The sequence below is a fragment of the Mobula hypostoma genome, chromosome 8 (assembly GCF_963921235.1).
Source record: "Mobula hypostoma chromosome 8, sMobHyp1.1, whole genome shotgun sequence".
NCBI classification, from domain to species: Eukaryota; Metazoa; Chordata; class Chondrichthyes; order Myliobatiformes; family Myliobatidae; genus Mobula; species Mobula hypostoma.
In genome coordinates, this window is record NC_086104.1 from 23,630,612 (window position 1) to 23,645,400 (window position 14,789).

The window sequence follows — 14,789 nt, forward strand, 5'->3', positions numbered from 1 at the left end:
AAATCCACAGCATATTACAGGCCCTTCAGCCCACAATGTTGACCCAACCATGTAACCTGCTCCAGAAGCTGCCGAGAATTTCCCTCCTGCATAGGCCTGTTTCACTAAGCTCCATGTACCTATGTTGGACCATTGCCTCCTCCTTTGCAATGATGAGGGCACTCTCAGGGTGGAGGAGCAACACCTCATATTCCATCTGGGTAGTCTTCAACCTGATGGCATACATATTGGTTTCTCCTTCTGGTAATTTTTTTTCCTCCCCCTTCCCTCTCCTTCTATTCCCCCCTCTGGCCTCTTACCTCTTCTCCTAACCTGTCTATTACCTGCCCCTGGTGCCCCTCCTTCTTCCCTTTCTCCCATGGTCCGCTCTCCTCTCCTGTCATATTCCTTTTTCTCCAGCCCTCTACCTTTCCTACCCACCTGGCTTCAGCTGTCGTCTTCTAGCTGGAACTCCTTCCCCTCCCTCAATCTTTTTATTCTGGTGACTTCCCCCTTCCATTCCAGTCCTGAAGCAGGGTCTCAGCCCAAAACGTTGACTGCTTATTCGTTTCATCAGAGATTCCCAACCTGGGGTCCACAGATCCTTTGCTTAATGGTATTGGTCCACAAAATTTAAGAAGTTGGAAAGCCCTGCTGTAGATGCTGCCTGACTTGCTGAGTTTCTCCAGCATTTTGTGTGCGTCGAGCTGAATTACTTACTCTCCTGTTGTCCTATGAAGGTTGGTCTCAAAAAAGGTGTAACCAAATAAAGGGCAAAACTATTATTTCCAGATTTATGTGCAAATTAAGTTCAGAGTACTCAAGCCTGACTTCTCCATTGCAATGGTGCATTATTGATTATACAGTACCAATAATTTTATATTGGTCTGCTCTGTGTTGGAAGACTTTTCAAGGCTGCATGTAATATCAAGTCTGTTGCCATAATAAATTAACATAATTGAATAATTCTCTTGTTAATTAAACCGAGTGACACCCTATCAGTGACCAAGATGGATTTATACATGATTTAGTTATCCTGTCACTACATTGATCTGGAGCAGTTATTCTACTTTTATTGGGCAAAGGTGCTGGGGGATGTGTTTCCTCAGTTCTTTAAATAAACTCTGTTTACTGATTAAATCTACTTGGTAAACTATTTGTCATGAGTAGTGGGTCCTGGCCTTTCCCCAGTTCATTAATGAAGTTGTCATGAAGTAGGGCGGATGAGTATAGGGCAGCAGGTGTTGTCTATATGGACTTTGTACAGCCTTTGACAAGCTATCGCGTGGCTGGCTGATCTGGAAGGGTTGGTCACATGGGAATCAGGGGGAGCTGCAGAGGTGAATTCAGAATTGGTTTAATAATGGGAAGCAAAGGGTGAATTGAAAGTGAATTCCTAACTGGAGGGCTGTGGCTAGTGGGTGCCTTAGGGGTCAGTAATGGGAGCTCTGTCATTCATTACTTATGTAAGCAATTTGGATATGAATATACATGGCACAATCAGCAAGATTGCTGATTATACTAAATCAATAAGTCTTGTTGATATTGGGGGAGATTACAATGATTTGCAAAGAGATCTTGATCAGTTAAAGATATGGGCTGAGGAATGGCAAATGGATTTCAAATACATTTCAATTCATTTTTGGACAGTCAAACCAGTGTAGCACCTGTACAATGAATAACAGGATATTGACAAGTGTGGTGGAACAAAAGGACCCGGGAGTACACATTCACAATTTGATGAAAACAGCTCCATAAGTAGACAGGATGGTGAAGAAGACATTTAGCTTGCTGGCCTTCAGCACTTAGGGCAGTGAGTTCAGGACTGGGGACATTATGTTGCAGTTATACATGTCATTAGTGAGGCCGCACTTCGAGAATTTTGTCCAGCTTTGGCCATCCTTTCAGAAGAAGGACATTGTCATGCTGAAAATGGTGCGGAAAAGATTTATGAGCATGCTGCTGGACTAAACAGCCTGAGTGATAGGGAGAGGTTAGCCATGCTATATCTTTATTCCTTGATCTGCAGGAGAACAAGAGGCGACATCACAGAAGTTAATGAAACCATGAAAGGGATGGATAATGTTGGCAATCATAGTCTTTTGCCCAGGATTGGGGAATCCAAAACTAGTACAAGATAAAATGGGGGAGATTTAGAATATAGAACACAGAAAAAAATTAAAAGATACCTGAACTATAACTTTACACAGAAGGCAGTGAATACCTGGAATAAGAGAGAAAGTGATCGAGGCAGGTACAATTGCAAAATTTAAGAGGCATTTGGATAAGTATATGGAGGAGAAGGGCTGGAAGGTTATGGGCCAAACATGGGCAATTGGGATCAGCAGGGAGGATGTACAAGAGAGACCGCAGATACTGGAAATCTGGAGTAGCATATTCAAAATTCTGGAGGAACTTAGCAAGTCAGGTAGCATCTATTGAAGGAAATGGACAATTGACATTTTGAGCCAAGAGCATGGACAAGAAATGGACAATTTCCCTTCCTAGATGCGGCCTGACCTGTTAAGTTCATTCGATATTTTGAGCCTGTTGCTAGCAGGGAGGATGGTGTTGTTGGCATGGACCAGTTGGAATGAAGGGCATGTGTCACGCTATAAATCTTTGATTCTGGTCTGTACTTTCTGATTGTGCCATGGATCAACCTATTCTGAGTTCCTGTCAGGGTTGAATCACCATAGTGCCTATGCTTCCTGCTCTGGCTGTTGAATTCCTCTCCTCTGGGAATGCTGACAGAATTCAGATGCCTTGCCCTTAAAACGTGTGACAGCAACACCATGTTTTTTTTTATCTGTTAAGGAAGTCAACTATATTTCTATTTTCACAGGGAAGTGTGTCTGATCAAGAGAGGAAGAAATCAAAGAGGAAAGGAGACCGCTATTCCCTGCAAACATCCCTCATAGTTGCAGCACTGAAGAGACTACTGCCTATTGGGTTAAACATTTGCGTGCCTGGTGACCAGGAACTAATCTCATTGGCCAAAAATAGGTTTAGCATGGTAGGCACACTACAAATTGGATTTGATTACCAGTAATGTCTAATTGCCTTGCCTTCAACCATTTTAGTATATTGACAAGAAAGTGCCCATGGTGTTACTTTGGAGCCTTGTATTTACAACCAGATTGCAAAGAAAATCGTTTTGACTCAGAATAGTTATGATCAGGAATTTACTGCCCATTTGGGTGCTGGAAATTGAATCATATGGTGCTTCATAGGGGACTTTGATATACACTGGGTAATGAATAATGTGCAGGGCTCTGGAGAAGGAGGATGGAATGATGGGATTGCTTTCTCAGCAGCCAATCTCATTTGGCCAAATAGGCCTTGTTCTGGGGCCTTACAGTTTTGCGTTTTAATTCTGCAATTAAAGAGGGCAGCTAAGCAGCTAGGATTGAAGGAATGCTGATATCTTGGGGGTTACGCAGAAGAAAAGGGTGAGGCCTTTTCAAGAATTTGAAAATGAAAACACTAACTTTATAACCTGGGCTTCACTTAAATAAATCCAGTTCAGCAAGTACAGAGGTGGTCTATGGGCCTGGTCCAAGCTACAATGAGAGTAGTTTTGGATGACACTATGTTTACCAAGAAGTGGTTGGCTGAGAATATGGTGGTGTAGTCAAGATTAGAAGTACCACGTATATTGGTGATGAAGGTTTTACTGACGGCTGAAACTAAAACAGAACTGCGGTATCTGTGGAAAAAGAAGTCAGTCGCCGTTTAAGGTCAGTAACACTTCCACGGAACTGGGAGGCTGTGTGGGGAAATTAGATTAGATTAGATTAGATTATGAGGACACGCAGTCCTCTTTTATTGTCATTTAATAATGCATGTATTAAGAAATGATACAGTGTTCCTCCAGAATGATATCACAGAAACAGAAGACAAATCAAGACTGAAAAACTGACAAAAACCATATAATTATAACATATAGTTACAACAGTGCAAAGCAATACAGTAATTTGATAAAGAACAGACCATGGGCTTGGTAAAAAAAGGTCTCAAAGTCTCTCGAAAGTCCCATCATCTCACGCAGATGGTAGAAGGAAGAAAAAAAACTCTCCCTCCCATGAACCTCCAGCACCGCAAACGTGCAGATGCAGCACCCTGGAAGCACCCGACTACAGCCGACTCTTGAGTCCGTCCGAAAACTTCGAGCCTCCACCCAGCCCTCCGACACCGAGCACTGAGCACCATCTCTGCCGAGCGCTTTGACCCCGGCCCCAGCGACAGGCAATAGGCAAAGCCGAGGATTTGGGGCCTTCCCCTCCGGAGATTCTCAATCGCACAGTAGCAGCGACAGCGAAGCGGGCATTTCAGAAGTTTCTCCAGATGTTCCTCCGTGCTTCTCATGTCTGTCTCCATCAAATCAGGATTGTGCACGGCCCCTGCTTAACAAATATGATATCAATTCGGAGCAGCCGCGCGCGCCGCCATCTTCTCCTCCCCTTTGAATTTATTACCTTCAAAGCAGGGCCGAGGGAAAGAGTGAGTGTGTAAGACTAAAGATTATATAGAGATAGGCTGAGATAGATCAAATGGTTACAGAACCGGAGTGCTGACTATTAGCGAGACATCTTAAACAAATTGGGTGAGAAAGGGGGTTGAGCACGATAGTGGGGAATGATGCGAGAGCAGTTTACCTGAAATTTCAGGCTTCAACGTTCTTTCTGAGAAGATTTCAAACTGTCAACATTGAAGATAGGTGCTGTTGTACTATTTTTCTTTGTGCCTCACCATGACAATGAAGGAGGGGACAGGCAGGCAAATTGGAATGGGATTGAGAATTAAAATGGCGTGCAACAGAAAGCAGAGGATCACACCTGGGGATGCCCTCTGAAGCTGAAGATGCTGCTTGAGTTCTTCCAGCATTTCTGCTTTTGTTTCATGTTCCAACATTAGTGGTGTTATTGTTTTTCAATTTTCCGTTGAACACAATGGGCTGAATGGCCTAATTCTGTTCCTATGTCTTACAGTCTTATATATATTTAAAGCTGATTTTGACAGGTTCTTGCTTAGTAAGGGTGTCAAAGGTTACGGGGACAAGGCAGGGGAACAGGGTTGAAGGAGATAAGAAATCCCTCTCAATTACACTACCACAGGGCAGCACAGAGGCGTAATGGTTAGCACAATGCTTTACAGTCCCGGTGACCTGGGTTCAATTCCTGCTGCTGCCTATAAGGAATTCATACGTTCTCCTCAAGACCACGTGGGTTTGCTCGGGATGTTCTTCCCACAGTAGATTAATCGGTCATTGTAAACTGTCCTGAGATTAGAATTAAATATGGGGATTGCTATGTGGTGCAGCTTGAAGGGATGCAAGGACCTGTTCTGCACTGTATCTCAATAAAATAAAAAAAATTTAAAAACCAGCCATGACAGATCCAACTCTAAGGGCTGAATGGCCTAATTCTTCTCGTATGTCTTATGGTCTTGTGGGACTGAGGCAGATTCTCTGTCCCAACGATGATTGCTGGGACCCTCAGCTTTCTCTGTTTTCAGTATGAGCTCACCTTGATAGTTTACTGTTTGTGCCTCCTGCCTTTGAAAAATAACTCAGTAAAGTTGACAGATGTAGGCCAACAGTTTCTTAGTGCAGAAGCATCTGTAGTCAAAGAAATCAGGATGATATGGGACACAGCATCTCTGTGTATCCCGAATGTAAATGCAATTAGTCCAAAATGCCCTCCGATGCCTTGTGGTGATGCTGAATTTCGTTAAGTAATGGATTAGTAACCTACATTTCTGATGCTGTTATAGCATAAGAGGGAAGTGATCCATCTGTTCTGTGCCTCTATCTGCTCTCCTGTTTCTTCCCATGACTACTAAAATGTCACCTTCGTTCAGCAGAGACATAAGCTTAGTAGCCAGATTCTTACTCTGCTCAGGGTATGTAACGATAACTGTAGTGACACGTCTGCAATTCATCTGTTGTTTCCAGTTACAGGTTACAAGTACTTTTGTGCAATTCATCTGATATCCAGGGTTTAGGCTTCAGCGTGAGGGTCTTGGGTTCATTTACAGGCTGCAGACAGTAATTCACATATTATCTTTAATGGATGGAAACCATTGGCTGGGAGAGCAGGGAAATAGATTAAATTGACCAGTGTTCCGAGCTTGTAACATTGTTTCTGCAATCTTTATGGCCATTTTCTACCCCAATATATATCTTGATTCCTTTATTCTTAAATGTAATAATCAGTTCTAATTTTGGAGGAGCTCCTGCTGGTGAACCTGGGGCACATTCTTTGAGTCACACATTGTTGTCTTGATCTCCTCACATTCCCTGTGGGCACATGGCACCTCTCAGTGATTTTGTTAAAAGTGAGTCTGCTGAGCCCCTGGCGATGTAAAGTGTGATGAGTTATCTCTCCTTTATTATCTCCAGCACAGTCTCTGTGACTGTTCCCTTTCAATGGAAATTGCCCTGCAGTCAGCTGTTGGATATGCCATACTGTTTTAAAAGTGTCTCTACAAACAGCTGCTCAAGCAGTGTAGTTAGTGATGCATCTTTAACTGTAGACCATTCCTTGTTCATCAGAATTCCCACAATAAAAAATCGTCATTCCTGAAGGATCTTAAGCAACAGTGTTTTATGAGTAGTTTCTTACATAGTTAAATAAAATAAGTAATGCACAGCAGGTACTGAGGTAGTGCTCACGGGCTCAATGCCTATTCAGAAGTCTGATGGCACAGGGGGAAGAAGCTGGTTCTGAATCGTTGAGTGTGTGCCTTCATGCTTCTGTACCTCCTTCCTGAATGAGAAGAAGGCATGTCTTGGGTGGTGGAGGTCCTTAATGATGGACACCACCTTTCTGAGATACTGCTCATTGAAGATGACCTGGATGCTATGAAGGCTGGTACCCATGATGGAACTGGCTAATTTTACAACTCTGTGCAGCTTACCTCAAACCCGTGCAGTCGTACCCCCCACCACCACCCCACCTTCCAGAGCAGACAGTGATGCAGCCAGTCAGAATTCTCTCCTTGATACATCTGTAGTAACTTGCGAGTGTTTTTGGTGACTTACCAAATCTCCCCAAACTCCTAATGAAATATAGCTGCTGTCTCGCTTTCTTTATAGCTGCATTGATATGATAGGTCCAGCTTAGGTCCTCAGAGATATTGACACCCAGGAACTTGAAATTGCTCTCTCTCCATTTCTGATCTCTCTATGAGAACTGGTGTGTCTTCCCGCGTCTTACCCTTTCTGAAGTCCACAGTCAGTTCTTTGGTCTGACTGACACTGAGTGCAAGGTTGTTGCTGTGACACCACTCTACCAGCTGGTATATCTTGTGTATAGCTGGTATATATAAATAACGGGTATAGCTCACTAATAACCCTTTGTGTGAAATGACAAATAATATTAGACATATTCTTGTTCTTTCAATTCTTGAGAGAGACTATCATTTTGACAGCTGGACTTTTATTGTTTGAGCACATCTCTGTAAAATTCTCAAAGATGTGAAACATCATGTACAAGTATTTGAAAAAAATAAGATCATTAATTGTTCTCCCAATTATACTGCAACTGTTTTATTGATCAAGTAAGGAGAAATGCATGACTTTGTGAATCTGTGAAAGGTAGTTTGTTAAAATTTAATGACTTTTTCATTCTTGAAACAGAAAGACACGGAGGATGAAGTTAGAGAAATAATTCGCAATAATCTACACCTTCAGGGAAAAGTAGGTTTCTGGCATGACTGACTGGCCAATTGCCGTTTTAATGCGTGTTGTAAAACTGCTACTCTTTGATTTACTCTGCAGTGTTAGAGCTTGGATCTTAAGCATGCTTCAGTGAACATGGTGCTTGGTGATTACATCTTTTATCTGTTAAATTCACACATGTTTGACTCTTTCCCCCCTGCATGCCTGCATGCTACTTCTGAGTGACTATTCTTTTATTATAAGGAATTGCTGAAGAGACCAATTGTCATTCAGAAAAAGATGCATGACAAATCTTACAAGATGTATGACAAACCTTACAAATCCAGTTTGAAGCTCACTGAATCAAGTCCACATTTCTTAGCTAGACCATGTATTCAAAAGAGCTTGACCTTGTGAAAGTGTTTTGCTGCAGTCGGCATTAATCCGAGAATTCCTGGATCCCCACTGAAACAAACTTCACTCTTTGACCACTTACCCATGACAAGGCAAAGACCCAGTCAAATTGGTTTGAGATATTGGCTAGCAAGACCAATAAAACCCTGAAAATGGAAGGGACCACCACTGTAAATGATTAGTTTAGGCACAAGGAACTGTTTGTAGATATGTGGGATAAATGTGAAGTCAGAATAATCTACATAGGTAACTAATAAAAAGAGATGGCACCAATCTTCTGTGAGGTGCTGATGTTCAATTGTGTAATTTTATTTTACAGTAGACCTGGTTTTCACATATCTTTATAAAAAGGATTGCATTTTAGTCAGATACTGTCAGAATTTATACTTAAATATGATAAAATATTTAGTTCAAATACAAGTGAATACATACATTTCTATCTATTAGTGCATTATTAGATTGCATTTCTTAGAGAACAAAATTCCAGTATTGGATTAAGAAAAAGTTCACTTAACTAGAGGGTATGCTTGGCTTTTTATTTTAGAATAATTTTGTTTATAAATTGATGTTAACCAATCAGATTCTAGGACATAGGCCATAAAACAGATTAAAAAAACAAGAGTTTGCTGTATATCAAATATATTAGTTTAATTTTTGTGTCTCCAATGTTTTAATGGTATATCTTATAGAGGTCAATCATGCAGGTATCGGTTACAGTTTAGATATGCTGTCTACGAATTAAACAAACATAGATGCTAATACAGATTTACTATGTACTCTAAAGCTACAGCACCCTATTGAAAGACAATCACCAAAAAGGGTGTATTTTTATGTAATTATTTATTATGCAAGCTCCAGGTCACTTATCACCCAGCTTCCTTCCCTTAACCTTCTGAGGACTGATTCCTCACAGGCAGAAGCTTTTCAGTGGAATGCTTTCCATCAAGTATTGCTGACACATACATAGTTGCCATTAACCCAGTGAAACACCTGTTCCAAGAAATATCCAAAGTGAAATAAAACACTCCCTTGAAGTGGGACAAAATAGTAAAAAAATTAAAGTGTCATGCCATTAATCCCAATACTACATATTAACCTCAATGTGGATTCTGTGACCTTTTTTTAACCTTTGTAACCTCTTTTGTGATCTATTTTTTCATCTTTTTTTTCTGCAAGTGTTTCTGTGTACCTGAATATTTTGGATTCCAGGGTTGTGTGCTTTGTAATAATTTATGGGTATTGGCTACCTTTTTCACCTGATTTTTATAAATGATATTGTGGTTTCTTATTGATTTCAATCACTTAATAGCCTTGGTTTTACATTGTATTGTTTAGAGAAATATTGTGATGAAAAATCTGAATGCATTCCATGTTTTGATTATCAGAAACCATTCGAAACTCCTGTTATCAGCTGAACTACTGACATCACATAACCCTTGGTATACCTTCAGAATATTCATGTTGTGGAAATGTGTACAACAGTTTAAAAAACCTTTTCTCGATCTTCTTTCATCCTATTTTGCCAATCTGCTGTTTTAACTTAAGTTGATCAGAGGTAATTATGTTTTAATGGCAGTGGATTGTGTGATTGGTTAGAGTACGGGAAAGATTTATTCCATGTTGGTTTAGAAATATTCTATACTAAAGGAAAGTCATGTATGAGCTTTGGAAAAGGAACATACTGGGCTTTGTGGATGATGTGTGATAACTGACACTTGTTCCTTTCCATAGCTGGAAGATCCTGCCATTAGATGGCAGATGGCCCTTTACAAAGATCTACCCAACCGGAATGAAGATACCTCTGACCCGGAGAAAACAGTGGTGCGTGTGCTGGACATTGCCAACGTGGTCTTCCACTTGGAACAGGTCTGTTCCTTACTTAGTGTAAATGATGAACAGAAATCCTCTGCAGCTTCGTTCAGTGCAGGATATTAAGAGTAATGTGGGGAGATGCTAATGATTGTGTAAGGCATGGGGGTAGATATGGAGAGGCTGACAGTAGGTAGGAAGGGAAGAAGAAACAAGAGACTCCCAATTCTGGAATATGTAGCAAAAAGAAAACAGGTGGAGGAACTCAACCAACAAAGGCAAAAGTAATTTTGGGTCAAGGCCTTGCATCAGGACTTATTGGTGGCTGATGGGGAAGAGGAAATGTGGCCAATTTTAATCATGTGGGAACAGGGTGCAACAGGATTCATGCAACCTTCTAAATGTTTCCTATCGATGGACATGTCTTAGGAACTGATAGATGATGTAATATGAGGTGAAAGGACCATAGGTGGGGCAGAAGGCCACCTGAAACTGGAAAATTAAATGTTCACTTGGGCTGCAGGCTACCTAATCCTTGTTTGCATTCACCCACACCATGGCAGTGGAGAATGTTGAGAGCATCAGACTGGTGTGGGATTGGAAGGGGGTAGTTGAACCGGCATGCCACCGGAGATGGCTGTTACAGACAGAACGTAAGTGCTCTGTCTGGTCTACATTTGACTTCACTACTGTAGAGGCCAGGTTGGGAGAGGTATATGTGAGTCTCTGCCTCACCTGGAAACTTTGTTTAGGTTCCTGGATGGTAGTGAGGGGGGAAAATGAGCGAGAACATTCCAGAGGATGGGGAGGATTAGATGGGTGGAGATGAGTGGACAATGGAATCCATAAGAGATTGATCCCTGCAGAAAGATTGAGGGAAGGAAGATGTGACTGGTGGCGGGATCTTCTTGGAGGATGGTGTGTTACAGAAGTTAGTAGGTGAAAAGTGAAGTGCATGTGAATTCAGTCTCTCTTTTGCCTGAGAAAAGGGGAGATGAGAGAAGCCATGTGAGAAATGGGGGAAATGCATATGGTGGCTCTGTCAAGTATAGCAGAGATGAAGGAAGAAGAGCTCAGTATCATGTTAGGCACGGACCTCATTGAGGTACAGATGCAGGGTTACAGGAAAAGCTTACATCCTGTGTTCCCTTCCCACTTCCATCAATCCTCTTGTTCTCTGTCTCTCTTTCTATTCACATTTTGTGGCACTCCTCATTCCCCCATCTGGTTCCACCTATCACCCACCAGCTTCTGTCCTATTCCCCCCACAGTTTTACATCTTTCTTTTTCCTCTCTCCCTCTCTCCCTCTCACCCACTCATCCACCAATTCTATGCAGATTCTTGACCTGCAACATCAACACATCTCTTTTGTTTCCACAAATGTTCCTTGACCTGCTGAATTCTTCTTGAAGTTTGTTTTTTGTTTGTAATAGCTGGGAAGACCATTTGGCAACTAGAGTGTTTTTTAAAATTTTCATGCCTTCAACAAATGATTAAAGAATGTGCAGCCTATGGATCAGACTAATCATTGCATTGTATTCTATTTGAGTTGGCTATTCATTTATAAAATTCCAGCGTAAACCCCCAATGACATAGCTTTCTTTGACAGAGATTTTGATCTTATATGTCCAATGGTGTTTGGAAATGGCAATAGGAACAGGAGAATGGTGATTGTAGGGGAGGAAATTAGGTGTATGAAGCACAATGGTGTTTTTAGGATGACCACATCATTACCACTCCCAATTCCATCATCTGCATCAAAGGATTTTTCTGAAAATATGTACACAGTGGAAAATGTTGGATTGTGAACAAGTGACAAAGGCCTTTCAGCCCATCTCAATCATCCAGTCCCAAACTCTGCCCAACTGTATCTAAGCATTGCACATGCAGCCCTCCTATCAGGAGGACATTTCCTGACTTCAGTCCAAAAATGAAGGTTTATAATCATTTTAGTTGCCAGCACCACAACATGTGCCGTTCAATTTCTACTGGTCTTCCTCCTCCCTTCCATTCTCTTCAAGCCGCCTTCATTTGTCCAGAACCTACAACATTTCCCAGTACTGAAGAAAGGTCATAGAGAACTGATAAGGTAGCTGTTTCTCTCTCTATAGATGCTACCTGACCTGATGGGTATCTCCAGCATTTTTCAGATTTATTCCTGATTTAAATCTATCATTCCCAATAATGAGAAGGTGTGTCAGAGTATAAAGTCAGAGAAGGGCAGAATGGATGGGGAACAGTAGCATTCATTACTACATAAAATCAGTATGTTTAACAACAATTCAGAAGTTACCTCTAGACTATTTCAAAAGCAGAATGCTTGTGTATGACATTCTGCTTTTGAAATAGTCTAGAGGTAACATTTGAATTGTTGTTAAACATATTGACTTCATGTGGTAATGAATACTAATATTCCCCATCCAGTCTGCCCTTCTCTGACTTTATACTCTGACACACCTTCTCATTATTGGGAATGCCTTAATGGGAACCTTAGTATTCATTACTACATGAAATCAATATTTACCTCTAGATTATTTCAAAAGCAGAACGCTTTGTGTTATTTCCATGACGCCGGCTGGTGGCGCAGTGGCATCAGCACTGGACTTCGGAGCGAAGGCTCCCGAGTTCGAATCCAAGTTGGCCCACCCCCCGAGCACGCTTTCCATCTGTGCCGGGTTGAGCGTCGAGCTAGCCACTTGGCCTCATAAAAAAAGGATTGAGTCAGGAACGTCCATATCGTGACCCGGTTAATCCGAAAGGAGACCAGTCCTGACACTATGCGCCAGACAAGAATAGCTGACTGTCTGGTTCGACACACTAGGAAGGAAGGATTTCCATGACTCAGTTTATGGCATTTTCAATTAAATTTTCTTTAGCATTTTCTATTTTATTTACTTCTGTAACATTATTTATCAAATATGACTCAAAATTCTAAGGTGTGTAAAGTCTACATTTTTAAGTCAGTTTTATGTTTATGAGCCCATTTTAAAATGTTGTTCGAAATGGGCGAAAATCGCTTTTATGAAAAGAACTGAAGGATTTCTATACCAGCAGGTAACATGCAATGTAAACCAATGTTGCACAGAATGCTTTCATCTCTGGTTGGGCTCAAAGCTGTCATACGTAAATCACTTCATAGACAAACTCTGTACAATCACATTCCAGCAGGAACAATGAGGACCAGTTCAGGAGCTTAAGCCAACTGATTATCATTCCATTCAAAGTTAGTCACACAGCTGTGGTAGTAAGCGGCGCAGTCGACGTTTCAGGCCGAGACCCTGAAACGTCGACTGCGCCTCTTCCTATAGATGCTGCTTGGTCTGCTGCGTTCACCAGCAACTTTGATGTATGTTGCTTGAATTTCTAGCATCTGCAGAATTCCTGTTGTTTGTGGTAGTAAGATTGACTTTTGTCTCTGTACTTAAAATTTCAGGTTGAGCACCCACAGAGATCTAAAAAAGCTGTCTGGCACAAGCTGTTGTCCAAGCAACGTAAACGGGCAGTTGTGGCCTGCTTCAGGATGGCACCGCTTTATAACTTACCTCGGTAGGAACTGATTTATTTCCCTCTTGACCCCAATAAGAGAACTGGTATTCAATCTTTGTATTTTCTCTGCAGCACCAGGAAGAATTCACAACATTATAAATAGATAGTACTTGCTTCAAGTAACAAAAGAGTACAATTTTTATTTGACCTGCACAAATTTAGCTAACTAAATTTCGAGCACTTCACACATAGAAATTAAATATAGAAAAGTCAGCAGGATTGGTGATGAAATGGATGTTCAAAAGACTTTTCTGGAATCACAGAAGAAGTTATGAGTCAAAGGTAGCTATGCAATGTTCTAGGAATTGAGAGTGATTGAAGATCCAGCCATTAAAGGGGGAAGAGAGAGATGAGGAATCTATAGGAAACTGTTGTAGGAGTCTCATTAGGAAGAATCTTGGATGTGGGTTCATGAAGCTGGCAATACATCGGTTGGCCAAGACCTTGGGGGGATTTATAAATGAGGATGGAGACTGTGAATTCAGAATGAGAATCAGGTTTAATATCACTGGCACGTGTCATGAAATTTCTTGTGATGTGGCAGCGGTGTATTGCAATGCACTATAGTAAAAACTGTATATTACAGTAAGAAGTATATATATTTATTTAAAAGTCAAATACATAGTGCAGAAAGAGACAAAAAAGTAGTGAGGTGGTTTTCACAGGTTCAATGTCCATTCAGAAATCTGATGGCAGAGGGGAAGATGCTATTCCTGAATCTCTGAGTGTTGGCCTTCAGGCTTCTGTACCTCCGCCCTGATGGCAGTAATGAGAAGAGGGCATGGCCTGGGAAGAGAGGAGTGCAAGGCATGAGAAGCTAGTAATGGGCACCAAGAATACAAGGGATCTTCTTGATAACGCCAATGTAAGGTTTATAAATTGAGTTTCTAACACTGGCGATGGGAAAGTCTATTTCGATTTAGGTGGCAGTGATTTAGAATATTTTTGGTGGGTATAGAAAGCTGTAGATGTGGTAGTGCCAGAGTGGATTAACAGCTAAAGCTCTGAATCATTAGTTCACTGATACAAGTTTGAAATCCATCATGGCAGATGGGGAATTTAAGTGCAAAAATAAGTGCAACTAATGGTAACCATGAACTGCTGTATTGTTGTAATAACCCCGCCTGATTCACCTAAGGGAAGGAAATGTATCAATTATCCTTACCTGGTTTGGTGTATACGTGATCGACTTGGAACTGCCTCTTCAGTTCTGGATGGACAATCAATGCTGGCTTTGCTATTGTTGTCCACATCTCTTGGATTAGTATGAAAAAGGTATTGATTGTGTAAGTGGCTGAGAAGGTGATAATAGCAGGAATAAGGGAATAATGATATTTTAAGAGAGCAAAAGTCATTGCCCCTATGATGATCCCCCAA

General features: G+C 41.3%; 1 protein-coding gene across 1 annotated transcript in view; it reads left to right on the top strand.

Moving 5' to 3' along the window:
- Positions 1–14,789, top strand: part of ryr2a (ryanodine receptor 2a (cardiac)) — an 801,439-nt gene that overhangs the window by 624,007 nt on the left and 162,643 nt on the right. Inside the window, exons 70-73 of the mRNA XM_063055593.1 lie at positions 2,825–2,995; positions 7,622–7,681; positions 9,788–9,922; positions 13,300–13,412. Coding sequence (XP_062911663.1) covers positions 2,825–2,995; positions 7,622–7,681; positions 9,788–9,922; positions 13,300–13,412 — 479 coding nt within the window. The remainder of the gene's footprint in view (positions 1–2,824; positions 2,996–7,621; positions 7,682–9,787; positions 9,923–13,299; positions 13,413–14,789) is intronic.